A 21,991-nucleotide genomic window follows, 5' to 3' on the forward strand; every position below is an offset into this window, starting at 1 on the left:
CCCATAATCACACCTCCTCTAGTGTCCTCCTCAGACCCCCATAATGACACCCCCACTAGTCCTCCTCAGACCCCCATAATCACACCTCTAGTGTCCTCCTCAGACCCCCTTAATCACACCCCCACTAGTGTCCTCAGACCCCCTTAATCACACCCCCACTAGTGTCCTCAGACCCCCATAATCACACCCCCACTAGTGTCCTCAGACCCCCATAATCACACCCCCACTAGTGTCCTGCTCAGACCCCCATAATCACACCCCCACTAGTGTCCTGCTCAGACCCCCATAATCACACCCCACTAGTGTCCTGCTCAGACCCCCATAATCACACCACCTCTAGTGTCCTGCTCAGACCCCCATAATCACACCCCCACTAGTCCTCCTCAGACCCCCATAATCACACCTCTAGTGTCCTGCTCAGACCCCCTTAATCACCCCCCCACTAGTGTCCTCAGACCCCCATAATCACACCCCCACTAGTGTCCTGCTCAGACCCCCTTAATCACACCCCACTAGTGTCCTGCTCAGACCCCCATAATCACACCCCCACTAGTGTCCTGCTCAGACCCCCATAATCACTCCCCCACTAGTGTCCTGCTCAGACCCCCATAATCACACCCCTACTAGTGTCCTCAGACCCTCATAATCACACCCCCACTAGTGTCCTTCTCAGACCCCCACTAGTGTCCTGCTCAGACCCCCATAATCACTCCCCCACTAGTGTCCTCCTCAGACCCCCATAATCACACCCCCACTAGTGTCCTGCTCAGACCCCCATAATCACACCCCCACTAGAGTCCTCCTCAGACCCCCATAATCACACCCCCACTAGTGTCCTGCTCAGACCCCCATAATCACACCCCCACTCTAGTGTCCTGCTCAGAACCCCATAATCACACCCCCACTAGTGTCCTCCTCAGACCCCCATAATCACACCCCCACTAGTGTCCTCTCAGACCCCCATAATCATACCTCCTCTAGTTTCCTCCTCAGACCCCCATAATCACACCCCCACTAGTGTCCTCCTCAGACCCCCATACTCGCACCCCCCACTAGTGTCCTTCTCAGACCCCCATAATCACACCCCCACTAGTGTCCTGCTCAGACCCCCATAATCACACCCCCACTAGTGTCCTGCTCAGACCCCCCATAATCACACCCCCACTAGTGTCCTCCTCAGACCCCCATAATCACACCCCCACTAGTGTCCTCCTCAGACCCCCATAATCACACCCCCACTATTGTCCTCAGACCCCCATAATCACACCCCCACTAGTGTCCTTTTTCCGACCCCCACTAGTGTCCTCCTCAGACCCCCATAATCACACCCCCACTAGTGTCCTCCTCAGACCCCCATAATCACACCCCCACTAGTGTCCTCCTCAGACCCCCATAATCACACCTCCTCTAGTGTCCTCCTCAGACCCCCATAATCACACCCCCACTAGTGTCCTCAGACCCCCATAATCACACCCCCACTAGTGTCCTCCTCAGACCCCCATAATCACACCCCCACTAGTGTCCTTTTTCCGACCCCCACTAGTGTCCTCCTCAGACCCCATAATCACACCTCCTCTAGTGTCCTCCTCAGACCCCCATAATGACACCCCCACTAGTCCTCCTCAGACCCCCATAATCACACCTCTAGTGTCCTCCTCAGACCCCCTTAATCACACCCCCACTAGTGTCCTCAGACCCCCTTAATCACACCCCCACTAGTGTCCTCAGACCCCCATAATCACACCCCCACTAGTGTCCTCAGACCCCCATAATCACACCCCCACTAGTGTCCTCCTCAGACCCCCATAATCACACCCCCACTAGTGTCCTCAGACCCCCATAATCACACCCCCACTAGTGTCCTCCTCAGACCCCCATAATCACACCCCCACTAGTGTCCTTTTTCCGACCCCCACTAGTGTCCTCCTCAGACCCCATAATCACACCTCCTCTAGTGTCCTCCTCAGACCCCCATAATGACACCCCCACTAGTCCTCCTCAGATCCCCATAATCACACCTCTAGTGTCCTCCTCAGACCCCCTTAATCACACCCCCACTAGTGTCCTCAGACCCCCTTAATCACACCCCCACTAGTGTCCTCAGACCCCCATAATCACACCCCCACTAGTGTCCTCAGACCCCCATAATCACACCCCCACTAGTGTCCTGCTCAGACCCCCATAATCACACCCCACTAGTGTCCTGCTCAGACCCCCATAATCACACCCCCACTAGTGTCCTCCTCCGACCCCCATAATCACACCTCCTCTAGTGTCCTCCTCAGACCCCCATAATCACACCCCCACTAGTGTCCTCAGACCCCATAATCACACCCCCACTAGTGTCCTCCTCAGACCCCCATAATCACACCCCCACTAGTGTCCTTTTTCCGACCCCCACTAGTGTCCTCCTCAGACCCCCATAATCACACCCCCACTAGTGTCCTCCTCAGACCCCCATAATCACACCCCCACTAGTGTCCTCCTCAGACCCCCATAATCACACCTCCTCTAGTGTCCTCCTCAGACCCCCATAATCACACCCCCACTAGTGTCCTCAGACCCCCATAATCACACCCCCACTAGTGTCCTCCTCAGACCCCCATAATCACACCCCCACTAGTGTCCTTTTTCCGACCCCCACTAGTGTCCTCCTCAGACCCCATAATCACACCTCCTCTAGTGTCCTCCTCAGACCCCCATAATGACACCCCCACTAGTCCTCCTCAGACCCCCATAATCACACCTCTAGTGTCCTCCTCAGACCCCCTTAATCACACCCCCACTAGTGTCCTCAGACCCCCTAAATCACACCCCCACTAGTGTCCTCAGACCCCCATAATCACACCCCCACTAGTGTCCTGCTCAGACCCCCATAATCACACCCCACTAGTGTCCTGCTCAGACCCCCATAATCACACCCCCACTAGTCCTCCTCAGACCCCCATAATCACACCTCTAGTGTCCTGCTCAGACCCCCTTAATCACCCCCCCCACTAGTGTCCTCAGACCCCCATAATCACACCCCCACTAGTGTCCTGCTCAGACCCCCTTAATCACACCCCACTAGTGTCCTGCTCAGACCCCCATAATCACACCCCCACTAGTGTCCTGCTCAGACCCCCATAATCACTCCCCCACTAGTGTCCTGCTCAGACCCCCATAATCACACCCCCACTAGTGTCCTTCTCAGACCCCCACTAGTGTCCTGCTCAGACCCCCATAATCACACCCCCACTAGTGTCCTCCTCAGACCCCCATAATCACACCCCCACTAGTGTCCTGCTCAGACCCCCATAATCACACCCCCACTAGAGTCCTCCTCAGACCCCCATAATCACACCCCCACTAGTGTCCTGCTCAGACCCCCATAATCACACCCCCACTCTAGTGTCCTGCTCAGAACCCCATAATCACACCCCCACTATTGTCCTGCTCAGACCCCCATAATCACACCCCCACTAGTGTCCTCCTCAGACCCCCATAATCACACCCCCACTAGTGTCCTCTCAGACCCCCATAATCACACCTCCTCTAGTTTCCTCCTCAGACCTCCATAATCACACCCCCACTAGTGTCCTTCTCAGAGCCCCATAATCACACCACCTCTAGTGTCCTCCTCAGACCCCCATAATCACACGCCCACTATTGTCCTTCTCAGACCCCCATAATCACACTTCCACTAGTGTCCTGCTCAGACCCCCATAATCACACCTCCTCTAGTGTCCTTCTCAGACCCCCATAATCACACCCCCACTATTGTCCTTCTCAGACCCCCATAATCACACCTCCACTAGTGTCCTTCTCAGACCCCCATAATCACACCCCCACTAGTGTCCTCCTCAGACCCCCACTAGTGTCGTCCTCAGACCCCATAATCACACCTCCTCTAGTGTCCTCCTCAGACCCCCATAATGACACCCCTACTAGTCCTCCTCAGACCCCCATAATCACACCCCCACTAGTGTCCTCCTCAGACCCCCATAATCACATAATGAAGGTTGAAACACAGGAGAGTAGATTTGTTTACGCGTTGTCTAACCGGTGTTCTCTGTTTGTAGGAGTCGCCGTGGTTCCCAGAGCAGCGAGGCCTACGACCCGTATGACTTTGCTGGAGAGAAGGACATCCCTGAGAGTAAGAGATACACATTTACCACCTTAATCTCACCTCATAGATTTTTTAATATTTTTTTTTACCTTTATTTAACTCGGCAAGTCAGTCGAACAATCCCGTATCCGGGAGCGTAATCATAGCCTCAAGCTCATTAGCATAACGCAACGTTAACTATTCATGAAAATCGCAAATGAAATGAAATAAATATATTGAAACACAAGCTTAGCCTTTTGTTAACAACACTGTCATCTCAGATGTTCAAAATATGCTTTTCAACCAAAGCTACACAAGCGTTTGTGTAAGTATTGATAGCTAGCGTAGCATTTAGCGTAGCATTCAGCAGGCAACATTTTCACAAAAACCAGAAAAGCATTCAAATGAAATAATTTACCTTTGAAGAACTTCGGATGTTTTCAATGACGAGACTCTCAGTTAGATAGCAAATGTTAATTTTTTCCAAAAAGATTATTTGTGTAGGAGAAATAGCTCCGTTTTGTTCATCACGTTTGGCTAAGAAAAAAAAACGAAAATGCAGTCTCTACAACGCCGAACTTTTTTCCAAATTAACTCCATAATATCGACAGAAACATGGCAAACGTTGTTTAGAATCAATCCTCAAGGTGTTTTTCACATATCTCTTCGATGAAAAATCATTCCTGGCAGTCGGTTTCTCATCAAAGGCAAACGGAAAAATACTGCAGCTGGAGATTACGCAATAATTGCGACGGAGGACACCAACCTGGTAGATGTAGTCTCTTATGGTCGATCTTCCAATGATATGCCTACAAATACGTCACAATGCTGCAGACACCTTGGGGAAAACGTGGAAAACGTAAGCTGACTGCTAGTTCCTCCACAGCCATATAAGGAGTCATTGAAATGAGGCGGTTTCAAAAAATGCGGCACTTCCTGATTGGATTTTTTTATCTGGGTTTCGCCTGTAACATTAGTTTTCTGTGGTACTCACAGACAATATCTTTGCAGTTTTGGAAACGTCAGAGTGTTTTCTTTCCAAATCTGTCAATTATATGCATAGTCGAGCATCTTTTCGTGACAAAATATCTTGTTTAAAACGGGAACGTTTTTCATCCAAAAATTAAAAGAGCGCCCCCTATATCGAAGAAGTTAAGAACAAATTCTCATTTACAATGACGGCCTACTGGGGAACAGTGGGTTTAACGGCCTTGTTCAGCTCGGGGATTCGATCCAGCAACCTTTCCGTTTACGAGTCAACCCATGCATCACTGTCAAAGCATATAAACACAATACGATAGTCACACACGGAGAAACGACATGTGGCGGACCAAGATACCACAGCAGATTAAGTGGTAAAAAGTTATCCTGGACCCAGACGTCATGAGTAAAATATGTCTAGTGAGATCTCTCTCTCTCTCTCTTCAACATCAGATTTTTTCTGTTTACACTACACTTGGATCTGATGTGACCAAAGCCCCATTCCTGCCTCACCTGTGTAGACAGATTAGAATACCGTAAATACCATAGTATATAGACAGACAAAAATAAAGATAGCAATTCAAACAATACTGGAGCTTCTCATCTACACTTTATTGTCTTGCATACTTGATTTAATTTAATGTGTGGATATTTTAAAACCCTTGAATTATCAATTTGGCTAACAGATAAAAAATGCAGTCTGCTGGTATTAAGGTAATTACGGTAATTCTTGCAGGGACATATGGTTGTGGGAGGGCTGTTGTCTTTACACTGTACCACTCAGAGGGGGGGGGGGGGGGCAGAATTCTCTTAAAAGACAGATTTGAATCCAGATCCAGCTCTAGTTTATGTCTTCAACGGCTAATAGAGTGTAACACTACACTGAGTGAGGAAATGGAGGTTTCTGCATTATGATGCTTTAACATGACGCTACAACATTCTATAGCAGCCATGTTAGAACCACATTAACATGACACTACAACATTCTATAGCAGCCATGTTAGAACCCCATTAACATGACACTACAACATTCTATAGCAGCCATGTTAGAACCCCATTAACATGACACTACAACATTCTATAACAGCCATGTTAGAACCCCATTAACATGACACTACAACATTCTATAGCAGCCATGTTAGAACCCCATTAACATGACACTACAACATTCTATAACAGCCATGTTAGAACCCCATTAACATGACACTACAACATTCTATAGCAGCCATGTTAGAACCCCATTAACATGACACTACAACATTCTATAGCAGCCATGTTAGAACCCCATTAACATGACACTACAACATTCTATAACAGCCATGTTAGAACCCCATTAACATGACACTACAACATTCTATAGCAGCCATGTTAGAACCCCATTAACATGACACTACAACATTCTATAACAGCCATGTTAGAACCCCATTAACATGACACTACAACATTCTATAACAGCCATGTTAGAACCCCATTAACATGACACTACAACATTCTATAGCAGCCATGTTAGAACCCCATTAACATGACACTACAACATTCTATAGCAGCCATGTTAGAACCCCATTAACATGACACTACAACATTCTATAGCAGCCATGTTAGAACCCCATTAACATGACGCTACAACATTCTATAGCAGCCATGTTAGAACCCCATTAACATGACACTACAGCATTCTATAACAGCCATGTTAGAACCCCATTAACATGACACTACAACATTCCATAGCAGCCATGTTAGAACCCCATTAACATGACACTACAACATTCTATAGCAGCCATGTTAGAACCCCATTATCATGACGCTACAACATTCTGTAGCAGCCATGTTAGAACCCCATTAACATGACGCTACAACATTCTATAGCAGCCATGTTAGAACCCCATTATCATGACGCTACAACATTCTATAGCAGCCATGTTAGAACCCCATTAACATGACGCTACAACATTCTATAGCAGCCATGTTAGAACCCCATTAACATGACACTACAACATTCTATAACAGCCATGTTAGAACCCCATTAACATGACACTACAACATTCCATAGCAGCCATGTTAGAACCCCATTAACATGACACTACAACATTCTATAGCAGCCATGTTAGAACCCCATTAACATGACACTACAACATTCTATAGCAGCCATGTTAGAACCCCATTAACATGACGCTACAACATTCTATAGCAGCCATGTTAGAACCCCATTAACATGACACTACAACATTCTATAACAGCCATGTTAGAACCCCATTAACATGACGCTACAACATTCTATAGCAGCCATGTTAGAACCCCATTAACATGACGCTACAACATTCTATAGCAGCCATGTTAGAACCCCATTAACATGCCGGTACAACATTCTATAGCAGCCATGTTAGAACCCCATTAACATGACACTACAACATTCTATAGCAGCCATGTTAGAACCCCATTATCATGACGCTACAACATTCTATAGCAGCCATGTTAGAACCCCATTAACATGACGCTACAACATTCTATAGCAGCCATGTTAGAACCCCATTAACATGACACTACAACATTCTATAGCAGCCATGTTAGAACCCCATTAACATGACGCTACAACATTCTATAGCAGCCATGTTAGAACCGTATTATCATGACGCTACAACATTCTATAGCAGCCATGTTAGAACCCCATTAACATGACGCTACAACATTCTATAGCAGCCATGTTAGAACCCCATTAACATGACACTACAACATTCTATAACAGCCATGTTAGAACCCCATTAACATGACACTACAACATTCCATAGCAGCCATGTTAGAACCCCATTAACATGACACTACAACATTCTATAGCAGCCATGTTAGAACCCCATTATCATGACGCTACAACATTCTATAGCAGCCATGTTAGAACCCCATTAACATGACGCTACAACATTCTATAGCAGCCATGTTAGAACCCCATTATCATGACGCTACAACATTCTATAGCAGCCATGTTAGAACCCCATTAACATGACGCTACAACATTCTATAGCAGCCATGTTAGAACCCCATTAACATGACACTACAACATTCTATAACAGCCATGTTAGAACCCCATTAACATGACACTACAACATTCCATAGCAGCCATGTTAGAACCCCATTAACATGACACTACAACATTCTATAGCAGCCATGTTAGAACCCCATTAACATGACACTACAACATTCTATAGCAGCCATGTTAGAACCCCATTAACATGACGCTACAACATTCTATAGCAGCCATGTTAGAACCCCATTAACATGACACTACAACATTCTATAACAGCCATGTTAGAACCCCATTAACATGACGCTACAACATTCTATAGCAGCCATGTTAGAACCCCATTAACATGACGCTACAACATTCTATAGCAGCCATGTTAGAACCCCATTAACATGACGCTACAACATTCTATAGCAGCCATGTTAGAACCCCATTAACATGACACTACAACATTCTATAGCAGCCATGTTAGAACCCCATTAACATGACACTACAACATTCTATAGCAGCCATGTTAGAACCCCATTAACATGACACTACAACATTCTATAGCAGCCATGTTAGAACCCCATTAACATGATGCTACAACATTCTATAGCAGCCATGTTAGAACCCCATTAACATGACACTACAGCATTCTATAACAGCCATGTTAGAACCCCATTAACATGACACTACAACATTCCATAGCAGCCATGTTAGAACCCCATTAACATGACACTACAACATTCTATAGCAGCCATGTTAGAACCCCATTATCATGACGCTACAACATTCTGTAGCAGCCATGTTAGAACCCCATTAACATGACGCTACAACATTCTATAGCAGCCATGTTAGAACCCCATTATCATGACGCTACAACATTCTATAGCAGCCATGTTAGAACCCCATTAACATGACGCTACAACATTCTATAGCAGCCATGTTAGAACCCCATTAACATGACACTACAACATTCTATAACAGCCATGTTAGAACCCCATTAACATGACACTACAACATTCCATAGCAGCCATGTTAGAACCCCATTAACATGACACTACAACATTCTATAGCAGCCATGTTAGAACCCCATTAACATGACACTACAACATTCTATAGCAGCCATGTTAGAACCCCATTAACATGACGCTACAACATTCTATAGCAGCCATGTTAGAACCCCATTAACATGACACTACAACATTCTATAACAGCCATGTTAGAACCCCATTAACATGACGCTACAACATTCTATAGCAGCCATGTTAGAACCCCATTAACATGACGCTACAACATTCTATAGCAGCCATGTTAGAACAACATTCTATAGCAGCCATGTTAGAACCCCATTAACATGACACTACAACATTCTATAGCAGCCATGTTAGAACCCCATTATCATGACGCTACAACATTCTATAGCAGCCATGTTAGAACCCCATTAACATGACGCTACAACATTCTATAGCAGCCATGTTAGAACCCCATTAACATGACACTACAACATTCTATAGCAGCCATGTTAGAACCCCATTAACATGACGCTACAACATTCTATAGCAGCCATGTTAGAACCGTATTATCATGACGCTACAACATTCTATAGCAGCCATGTTAGAACCCCATTATCATGACGCTACAACATTCTATAGCAGCCATGTTAGAACCCCATTAACATGACGCTACAACATTCTATAACAGCCATGTTAGAACCCCATTAACATGACGCTACAACATTCTATAGCAGCCATGTTAGAACCCCATTAACATGACACTACAACATTCTATAGCAGCCATGTTAGAACCCCATTAACATGACACTACAACATTCTATAGCAGCCATGTTAGAACCCCATTAACATGACACTACAACATTCTATAGCAGCCATGTTAGAACCCCATTAACATGACGCTACAACATTCTATAGCAGCCATGTTAGAACCCCATTAACATGACACTACAACATTCTATAACAGCCATGTTAGAACCCCATTAACATGACACTACAACATTCCATAGCAGCCATGTTAGAACCCCATTAACATGACACTACAACATTCTATAGCAGCCATGTTAGAACCCCATTATCATGACGCTACAACATTCTATAGCAGCCATGTTAGAACCCCATTAACATGACGCTACAACATTCTATAGCAGCCATGTTAGAACCCCATTATCATGACGCTACAACATTCTATAGCAGCCATGTTAGAACCCCATTAACATGACGCTACAACATTCTATAGCAGCCATGTTAGAACCCCATTAACATGACACTACAACATTCTATAACAGCCATGTTAGAACCCCATTAACATGACACTACAACATTCCATAGCAGCCATGTTAGAACCCCATTAACATGACACTACAACATTCTATAGCAGCCATGTTAGAACCCCATTAACATGACACTACAACATTCTATAGCAGCCATGTTAGAACCCCATTAACATGACGCTACAACATTCTATAGCAGCCATGTTAGAACCCCATTAACATGACACTACAACATTCTATAACAGCCATGTTAGAACCCCATTAACATGACGCTACAACATTCTATAGCAGCCATGTTAGAACCCCATTAACATGACGCTACAACATTCTATAGCAGCCATGTTAGAACCCCATTAACATGACGCTACAACATTCTATAGCAGCCATGTTAGAACCCCATTAACATGACACTACAACATTCTATAGCAGCCATGTTAGAACCCCATTATCATGACGCTACAACATTCTATAGCAGCCATGTTAGAACCCCATTAACATGACGCTACAACATTCTATAGCAGCCATGTTAGAACCCCATTAACATGACACTACAACATTCTATAGCAGCCATGTTAGAACCCCATTAACATGACGCTACAACATTCTATAGCAGCCATGTTAGAACCCTATTATCATGACGCTACAACATTCTATAGCAGCCATGTTAGAACCCCATTATCATGACGCTACAACATTCTATAGCAGCCATGTTAGAACCCCATTAACATGACACTACAACATTCTATAGCAGCCATGTTAGAACCCCATTAACATGACACTACAACATTCTATAGCAGCCATGTTAGAACCCCATTAACATGACGCTACAACATTCTATAGCAGCCATGTTAGAACCCCATTATCATGACGCTACAACATTCTATAGCAGCCATGTTAGAACCCCATTATCATGACGCTACAACATTCTATAGCAGCCATGTTAGAACCCCATTAACATGACACTACAACATTCTATAGCAGCCATGTTAGAACCCCATTAACATGACACTACAACATTCTATAGCAGCCATGTTAGAACCCCATTAACATGACGCTACAACATTCTATAGCAGCCATGTTAGAACCCCATTAACATGACACTACAACATTCTATAGCAGCCATGTTAGAACCCCATTAACATGACACTACAACATTCTATATCAGCCATGTTAGAACATCATTAACATGACACTACAACATTCTATATCAGCCATGTTAGAACCCCATTAACATGACACTACAACATTCTATAGCAGCCATGTTAGAACCCCATTAACATGACACTACAACATTCTATATCAGCCATGTTAGATATCACTACATGGGGAATATTTAAACAATGCTATGTAACAGGGCTCCTGAGTGGCGCAGGGGTCTAAGGCACTGCATCTCAGTGCTTTAGGCATCACTACAGACATCCTGGTTTGAATCCAGGCTGTTTCACAACCGGCCGTGATTGGGAGTCCCATAGGGCGGCGCACAATTTGCCCAGCGTCTGCGTTTGGCCGGTATAGACCGTCATTTTAAATACGAATTTGTTCTTTAAAGACTTGCCTAGTTAAATAAAGGTTGAATAAAAAAAATTAACTGTCTACTATTAGAACAATATTTAAAAGTTGACCCAACTCTCTATATGCATGGCCCTGGTCTGACAATTAACTCTGTTTACTCTTCCCACAGTCCAGGCTGGCACGCCCAAACCGGCAGAGGAGGAGCCTATGGATGCCCCTGTCCCACCAAGCCAGGACGGACAGACTGACGAACGGACAGAGGTGTCTGCAGACAGGTGGGTGTGGCAGTCGAGTGCTGTATATGTGACAGCAAAATGGCGGACTTGGTACCAGTGTGCTCAGATCGGCAGCTGAAATGGAACTATAGTCTAATATGAATGGAAGTATTATCAACAAAAATATGAAAGCAACATGTTAAGTGTTGGTCTCGTGTTTTATGAGCTGAAATAAACGATCCCAGAAATGTTCCAAGCCCACACAAAAAATATTTCTCTCCAATTGTCTGCACAAATGTGTTTCCATCCCATATCAAGAAGCTGATTAAACAGCATGATCATTACACAGGTGCACCTTGTACTGGGGACAATTAAAAGGCCACTCTAAAATGTGCAGTTTTGTCACACAACACAATGCCACAGATGTCTCAAGTTTTGAGGGAACGTGCGATTGGCATGCTGACTGCAGGAATGTCCTCCAGAGCTGTTGCCAGATAATGAAATGTTCATTTCTCTACCATAAGCCGTCTCCAATGCCATTTTAGAGAATTTGTCAGTACGTCCAACCGGCCTCACAACCACAGACCACGTGTAACCACGCGAAAATCTGAGGTCTGTTGTCGTGCCATTCATCTGCTGCCATCACCTCATGTTTCAGCATGATAATGCACGGCCCCATGTTGCAAGGATCTCCACACAATTCCAGGAAGCTGAAAATATCCCAGTTCTTCCGTGGCCTGCATACTCACCAGACATGTCACCCATTGAGCGTGTTTGGGATGCTCTGGATCGACACGTTCCGGTTCCCGCCAATATCCATCAACTTCCCACAGCCATTGGAGAGGAGTGGGGACAACATTCCACAGGACACAAATCAACAGCCTGATCAACTCTATGTGAAGGAGATGTGTCGCGCTGCATGAGGCAAAATGGTGGTCACACCAGATACTGAACCAACGCCCAAAGTAAAAAAAAATTTTAAAAAAGTATCTATGACCAACAGATCAGCATAAATCAAACTTTATTAGTCACATGGGCCGAATACAACAAGTGTAGACTTGAGCGCGAAATGCTTTCTAACAAGCCCTTAACCAACAATTCAGCTCAAGAAACAGTTAAGAAAACATTGATCAAATAAACTAAAGTAAAAAAAATTATAAAAAGTAACAGAATAAAATAACAATAACGAGGCTATATACAGGGTGTTACGGTACAGAGTCAATGTGGAGGCTATATACAGGGTGTTACGGTACAGAGTCAATGTGGAGGCTATATACAGGGTGTTACGGTACAGAGTCAGTGTGGAGGCTATATACAGGGTGTACCGGTACAGAGTCAATGTGGAGGCTATATACAGGGGGTACCGGTACAGAGTCAACGTGGAGGCTTTATACAGGGTGTACCGGTACAGAGTCAATGTGGAGGCTATATACAGGGGGTACCGGTACAGAGTCAGTGTGGAGGCTATATACAGGGTGTACCGGTACAGAGTCAATGTGGAGGCTATATACAGGGTATTACGGTACAGAGTCAGTGTGGAGGCTATATACAGGGTATTACGGTACAGAGTCAGTGTGGAGGCTATATACAGGGTATTACGGTACAGAGTCAATGTGGAGGCTATATACAGGGGGTACTGGTACAGAGTCAATGTGGAGGCTATATACAGGGGGTACTGGTACAGAGTCAATGTGGAGGCTATATACAGGGTGTTACGGTACAGAGTCAGTGTGGAGGCTATATACAGGGTATTACGGTACAGAGTCAATGTGGAGGCTATATACAGGGTGTTACGGTACAGAGTCAATGTGGAGGCTATATACAGGGGGTACTGGTACAGAGTCAATGTGGAGGCTATATACAGGGTGTTACGGTACAGAGTCAGTGTGGAGGCTATATACAGGGTATTACGGTACAGAGTCAGTGTGGAGGCTATATACAGGGTATTACGGTACAGAGTCAATGTGGAGGCTATATACAGGGTGTACCGGTACAGAGTCTATGTGGAGGCTATATACAGGGTGTACCGGTACAGAGTCAATGTGGAGGCTATATACAGGGTGTACCGGTACAGAGTCAATGTGGAGGCTATATACAGGGTGTACCGGTACAGAGTCAATGTGGAGGCTATATACAGGGTGTACCGGTACAGAGTCAATGTGGAGGCTATATACAAGGGGTACCGGTACAGAGTCAATGTGGAGGCTATATACAGGGTGTACCGGTACAGAGTCAATGTGGAGGCTATATACAGGGGGTACTGGTACAGAGTCAATGTGGAGGCTATATACAGGGTGTACCGGTACAGAGTCAATGTGGAGGCTATATACAGGGTGTACCGGTACAGAGTCAATGTGGAGGCTATATACAGGGTGTACCGGTACAGAGTCAATGTAGAGGCTATATACAGGGGGTACCGGTACAGAGTCAATGTGGAGACTATACAGGGGGTACCGGTACAGAGTCAATGTGGAGACTATATACAGGGTGTTACGGTACAGAGTCAATGTGGAGGCTATATACAGGGGGTACCGGTACAGAGTCAATGTGGAGGCTATATACAGGGGGTACCGGTACAGAGTCAATGTGGAGGCTATATACAGGGGGTACTGGTACAGAGTCAATGTGGAGGCTATATACAGGGGGTACTGGTACAGAGTCAATGTGGAGGCTATATACAGGGGGTACTGGTACAGAGTCAATGTGGAGGCTATATACAGGGGGTACTGGTACAGAGTCAATGTGGAGGCTATATACAGGGTGTTACGGTACAGAGTCAATGTGGAGGCTATATACAGGGGGTACCGGTACAGAGTCAATGTGGAGGCTATATACAGGGTTTTACGGTACAGAGTCAATGTGGAGGCTATATACAGGGTGTACCGGTACAGAGTCAATGTGGAGGCTATATACAGGGTGTTACGGTACAGAGTCAATGTGGAGGCTATATACAGGGTATTACGGTACAGAGTCAATGTGGAGGCTATATACAGGGGCTACTGGTACAGAGTCAATGTGGAGGCTATATACAGGGGGTACTGGTACAGAGTCAATGTGGAGGCTATATACAGGGTGTTACGGTACAGAGTCAATGTGGAGGCTATATACAGGGGGTACCGGTACAGAGTCAATGTGGAGGCTATATACAGGGTATTACGGTACAGAGTCAATGTGGAGGCTATATACAGGGTGTACCGGTACAGAGTCAATGTGGAGGCTATATACAGGGTGTTACGGTACAGAGTCAATGTGGAGGCTATATACAGGGGGTACTGGTACAGAGTCAATGTGGAGGCTATATACAGGGTGTTACGGTACAGAGTCAATGTGGAGGCTATATACAGGGGGTACCGGTACAGAGTCAATGTGGAGGCTATATACAGGGTATTACGGTACAGAGTCAATGTGGAGGCTATATACAGGGTGTTCCGGTACAGAGTCAATGTGGAGGCTATATACAGGGTGTTACGGTACAGAGTCAATGTGGAGGCTATATACAGGGTATTACGGTACAGAGTCAATGTGGAGGCTATATACAGGGTATTACGGTACAGAGTCAATGTGGAGGCTATATACAGGGTATTACGGTACAGAGTCAATGTGGAGGCTATATACAGGGTGTACCGGTACAGAGTCAATGTGGAGGCTATATACAGGGGGTACCGGTACAGAGTCAATGTGGAGGCTATATACAGGGTGTACCGGTACAGAGTCAATGTGGAGGCTATACAGGGGGTACCGGTACAGAGTCAATGTGGAGACTATACAGGGGGTACCGGTACAGAGTCAATGTGGAGGCTATACAGGGGGTACCGGTACAGAGTCAATGTGGAGACTATACAGGGGGTACCGGTACAGAGTCAATGTGGAGACTATATACAGGGTGTTACGGTACAGAGTCAATGTGGAGGCTATATACAGGGGGTACCGGTACAGAGTCAATGTGGAGGCTATATACAGGGTATTACAGTACAGAGTCAATGTGGAGGCTATATACAGGGGGTACCGGTACAGAGTCAATGTGGAGACTATACAGGGGGTACCGGTACAGAGTCAATGTGGAGGCTATATACAGGGGGTACCGGTACAGAGTCAATGTGGAGGCTATATACAGGGGGTACCGGTACAGAGTCAATGTGGAGGCTATATACAGGGGGTACTGGTACAGAGTCAATGTGGAGGCTATATACAGGGTGTTACGGTACAGAGTCAATGTGGAGGCTATATACAGGGGGTACCGGTACAGAGTCAATGTGGAGGCTATATACAGGGTGTTACGGTACAGAGTCAATGTGGAGGCTATATACAGGGTGTTACGGTACAGAGTCAATGTGGAGGCTATATACATGGTATTACGGTACAGAGTCAATGTGGAGGCTATATACAGGGGGTACCGGTACAGAGTCAATGTGGAGGCTATATACAGGGGGTACCGGTACAGAGTCAATGTGGAGGCTATATACAGGGGGTACTGGTACAGAGTCAATGTGGAGACTATATACAGGGGGTACCGGTACAGAGTCAATGTGGAGGCTATATACAGGGGGTACCGGTACAGAGTCAATGTGGAGGCTATACAAGGGGTACCGGTACAGAGTCAATGTGGAGACTATACAGGGGGTACCGGTACAGAGTCAATGTGGAGGCTATACAGGGGGTACCGGTACAGAGTCAATGTGGAGACTATACAGGGGGTACCGGTACAGAGTCAATGTGGAGACTATATACAGGGTGTTACGGTACAGAGTCAATGTGGAGGCTATATACAGGGGGTACCGGTACAGAGTCAATGTGGAGGCTATATACAGGGTATTACAGTACAGAGTCAATGTGGAGGCTATATACAAGGGGTACCGGTACAGAGTCAATGTGGAGGCTATATACAGGGGGTACCGGTACAGAGTCAATGTGGAGGCTATATACAGGGGGTACTGGTACAGAGTCAATGTGGAGGCTATATACAGGGGGTACTGGTACAGAGTCAATGTGGAGGCTATATACAGGGGGTACTGGTACAGAGTCAATGTGGAGGCTATATACAGGGGGTACTGGTACAGAGTCAATGTGGAGGCTATATACAGGGTGTTACGGTACAGAGTCAATGTGGAGGCTATATACAGGGGGTACCGGTACAGAGTCAATGTGGAGGCTATATACAGGGTATTACGGTACAGAGTCAATGTGGAGGCTATATACAGGGTGTACCGGTACAGAGTCAATGTGGAGGCTATATACAGGGTGTTACGGTACAGAGTCAATGTGGAGGCTATATACAGGGTATTACGGTACAGAGTCAATGTGGAGGCTATATACAGGGGCTACTGGTACAGATTCAATGTGGAGGCTATATACAGGGGGTACTGGTACAGAGTCAATGTGGAGGCTATATACAGGGTGTTACGGTACAGAGTCAATGTGGAGGCTATATACAGGGGGTACCGGTACAGAGTCAATGTGGAGGCTATATACAGGGTATTACGGTACAGAGTCAATGTGGAGGCTATATACAGGGTGTACCGGTACAGAGTCAATGTGGAGGCTATATACAGGGTGTTACGGTACAGAGTCAATGTGGAGGCTATATACAGGGTATTACGGTACAGAGTCAATGTGGAGGCTATATACAGGGTATTACGGTACAGAGTCAATGTGGAGGCTATATACAGGGTATTACGGTACAGAGTCAATGTGGAGGCTATATACAGGGTGTACCGGTACAGAGTCAATGTGGAGGCTATACAGGGGGTACCGGTACAGAGTCAATGTGGAGACTATACAGGGGGTACCGGTACAGAGTCAATGTGGAGACTATATACAGGGTGTTACGGTACAGAGTCAATGTGGAGGCTATATACAGGGGGTACCGGTACAGAGTCAATGTGGAGGCTATATACAGGGTATTACAGTACAGAGTCAATGTGGAGGCTATATACAGGGGGTACCGGTACAGAGTCAATGTGGAGACTATACAGGGGGTACCGGTACAGAGTCAATGTGGAGGCTATATACAGGGGGTACCGGTACAGAGTCAATGTGGAGGCTATATACAGGGGGTACCGGTACAGAGTCAATGTGGAGGCTATATACAGGGGGTACTGGTACAGAGTCAATGTGGAGGCTATATACAGGGTGTTACGGTACAGAGTCAATGTGGAGGCTATATACAGGGGGTACCGGTACAGAGTCAATGTGGAGGCTATATACAGGGTGTTACGGTACAGAGTCAATGTGGAGGCTATATACATGGTATTACGGTACAGAGTCAATGTGGAGGCTATATACAGGGTATTACGGTACAGAGTCAATGTGGAGGCTATATACAGGGTATTACGGTACAGAGTCAATGTGGAGGCTATATACAGGGTGTACCGGTACAGAGTCAATGTGGAGGCTATATACAGGGGGTACCGGTACAGAGTCAATGTGGAGGCTATATACAGGGGGTACCGGTACAGAGTCAATGTGGAGGCTATACAGGGGGTACCGGTACAGAGTCAATGTGGAGACTATACAGGGGGTACCGGTACAGAGTCAATGTGGAGGCTATACAGGGGGTACCGGTACAGAGTCAATGTGGAGACTATACAGGGGGTACCGGTACAGAGTCAATGTGGAGACTATATACAGGGTGTTACGGTACAGAGTCAATGTGGAGGCTATATACAGGGGGTACCGGTACAGAGTCAATGTGGAGGCTATATACAGGGTATTACAGTACAGAGTCAATGTGGAGGCTATATACAGGGGGTACCGGTACAGAGTCAATGTGGAGACTATACAGGGGGTACCGGTACAGAGTCAATGTGGAGGCTATATACAGGGGGTACCGGTACAGAGTCAATGTGGAGGCTATATACAGGGGGTACCGGTACAGAGTCAATGTGGAGGCTATATACAGGGGGTACTGGTACAGAGTCAATGTGGAGGCTATATACAGGGTGTTACGGTACAGAGTCAATGTGGAGGCTATATACAGGGGGTACCGGTACAGAGTCAATGTGGAGGCTATATACAGGGTGTTACGGTACAGAGTCAATGTGGAGGCTATATACAGGGTGTTACGGTACAGAGTCAATGTGGAGGCTATATACATGGTATTACGGTACAGAGTCAATGTGGAGGCTATATACAGGGGGTACCGGTACAGAGTCAATGTGGAGGCTATATACAGGGGGTACCGGTACAGAGTCAATGTGGAGGCTATATACAGGGGGTACTGGTACAGAGTCAATGTGGAGACTATATACAGGGGGTACCGGTACAGAGTCAATGTGGAGGCTATATACAGGGGGTACCGGTACAGAGTCAATGTGGAGGCTATACAAGGGGTACCGGTACAGAGTCAATGTGGAGACTATACAGGGGGTACCGGTACAGAGTCAATGTGGAGGCTATACAGGGGGTACCGGTACAGAGTCAATGTGGAGACTATACAGGGGGTACCGGTACAGAGTCAATGTGGAGACTATATACAGGGTGTTACGGTACAGAGTCAATGTGGAGGCTATATACAGGGGGTACCGGTACAGAGTCAATGTGGAGGCTATATACAGGGTATTACAGTACAGAGTCAATGTGGAGGCTATATACAAGGGGTACCGGTACAGAGTCAATGTGGAGGCTATATACAGGGGGTACCGGTACAGAGTCAATGTGGAGGCTATATACAGGGGGTACTGGTACAGAGTCAATGTGGAGGCTATATACAGGGGGTACTGGTACAGAGTCAATGTGGAGGCTATATACAGGGGGTACTGGTACAGAGTCAATGTGGAGGCTATATACAGGGGGTACTGGTACAGAGTCAATGTGGAGGCTATATACAGGGTGTTACGGTACAGAGTCAATGTGGAGGCTATATACAGGGGGTACCGGTACAGAGTCAATGTGGAGGCTATATACAGGGTATTACGGTACAGAGTCAATGTGGAGGCTATATACAGGGTGTACCGGTACAGAGTCAATGTGGAGGCTATATACAGGGTGTTACGGTACAGAGTCAATGTGGAGGCTATATACAGGGTATTACGGTACAGAGTCAATGTGGAGGCTATATACAGGGGCTACTGGTACAGATTCAATGTGGAGGCTATATACAGGGGGTACTGGTACAGAGTCAATGTGGAGGCTATATACAGGGTGTTACGGTACAGAGTCAATGTGGAGGCTATATACAGGGGGTACCGGTACAGAGTCAATGTGGAGGCTATATACAGGGTATTACGGTACAGAGTCAATGTGGAGGCTATATACAGGGTGTACCGGTACAGAGTCAATGTGGAGGCTATATACAGGGTGTTACGGTACAGAGTCAATGTGGAGGCTATATACAGGGTATTACGGTACAGAGTCAATGTGGAGGCTATATACAGGGTATTACGGTACAGAGTCAATGTGGAGGCTATATACAGGGTATTACGGTACAGAGTCAATGTGGAGGCTATATACAGGGTGTACCGGTACAGAGTCAATGTGGAGGCTATACAGGGGGTACCGGTACAGAGTCAATGTGGAGACTATACAGGGGGTACCGGTACAGAGTCAATGTGGAGGCTATACAGGGGGTACCGGTACAGAGTCAATGTGGAGACTATACAGGGGGTACCGGTACAGAGTCAATGTGGAGACTATATACAGGGTGTTACGGTACAGAGTCAATGTGGAGGCTATATACAGGGGGTACCGGTACAGAGTCAATGTGGAGGCTATATACAGGGTATTACAGTACAGAGTCAATGTGGAGGCTATATACAGGGGGTACCGGTACAGAGTCAATGTGGAGACTATACAGGGGGTACCGGTACAGAGTCAATGTGGAGGCTATATACAGGGGGTACCGGTACAGAGTCAATGTGGAGGCTATATACAGGGGGTACTGGTACAGAGTCAATGTGGAGGCTATATACAGGGTGTTACGGTACAGAGTCAATGTGGAGGCTATATACAGGGGGTACCGGTACAGAGTCAATGTGGAGGCTATATACAGGGTGTTACGGTACAGAGTCAATGTGGAGGCTATATACATGGTATTACGGTACAGAGTCAATGTGGAGGCTATATACAGGGGGTACCGGTACAGAGTCAATGTGGAGGCTATATACAGGGGGTACCGGTACAGAGTCAATGTGGAGGCTATATACAGGGGGTACTGGTACAGAGTCAATGTGGAGACTATATACAGGGGGTACCGGTACAGAGTCAATGTGGAGGCTATATACAGGGGGTACTGGTACAGAGACAATGTGGAGACTATATACAGGGGGTACCAGTACAGAGTCAATGTGGAGGCCATATACAGGGGCTACCGGGACAGAGTCAATGTGGAGGCTATACAGGGGGTACCGGTACAGAGTCAATGTGGAGACTATACAGGGGGTACCGGTACAGAGTCAATGTGGAGACTATACAGGGGGTACCGGTACAGAGTCAATGTGGAGACTATATACAGGGTGTTACGGTACAGAGTCAATGTGGAGGCTGAATACAGGGGGTACCGGTACAGAGTCAATGTGGAGGCTATATACAGGGTATTACAGTACAGAGTCAATGTGGAGGCTATATACAAGGGGTACCGGTACAGAGTCAATGTGGAGGCTATATACAGGGGGTACCGGTACAGAGTCAATGTGGAGGCTATATACAGGGGGTACTGGTACAGAGTCAATGTGGAGGCTATATACAGGGGGTACTGGTACAGAGTCAATGTGGAGGCTATATACAGGGGGTACTGGTACAGAGTCAATGTGGAGGCTATATACAGGGGGTACCGGTACAGAGTCAATGTGGAGGCTATATACAGGGTATTACGGTACAGAGTCAATGTGGAGGCTATATACAGGGTGTACCGGTACAGAGTCAATGTGGAGGCTATATACAGGGTGTTACGGTACAGAGTCAATGTGGAGGCTATA

The 21,991-nt window shown here is 46.3% G+C and overlaps 1 protein-coding gene across 1 annotated transcript in view; it reads left to right on the forward strand.

Annotated features, from left to right (window-relative positions):
- The window catches only part of LOC139415487 (zygotic DNA replication licensing factor mcm3-like), a 44,587-nt gene that overhangs the window by 13,824 nt on the left and 8,772 nt on the right, over positions 1-21,991 (forward strand). The window contains exons 15-16 of the mRNA XM_071163590.1: positions 4,062-4,135; positions 12,035-12,140. Of these exons, the coding sequence (XP_071019691.1) occupies positions 4,062-4,135; positions 12,035-12,140 (180 nt within the window). The remainder of the gene's footprint in view (positions 1-4,061; positions 4,136-12,034; positions 12,141-21,991) is intronic.

The sequence above is a fragment of the Oncorhynchus clarkii genome, chromosome 8, assembly GCF_045791955.1.
Source record: "Oncorhynchus clarkii lewisi isolate Uvic-CL-2024 chromosome 8, UVic_Ocla_1.0, whole genome shotgun sequence".
Classification (NCBI taxonomy): Eukaryota; Metazoa; Chordata; class Actinopteri; order Salmoniformes; family Salmonidae; genus Oncorhynchus; species Oncorhynchus clarkii.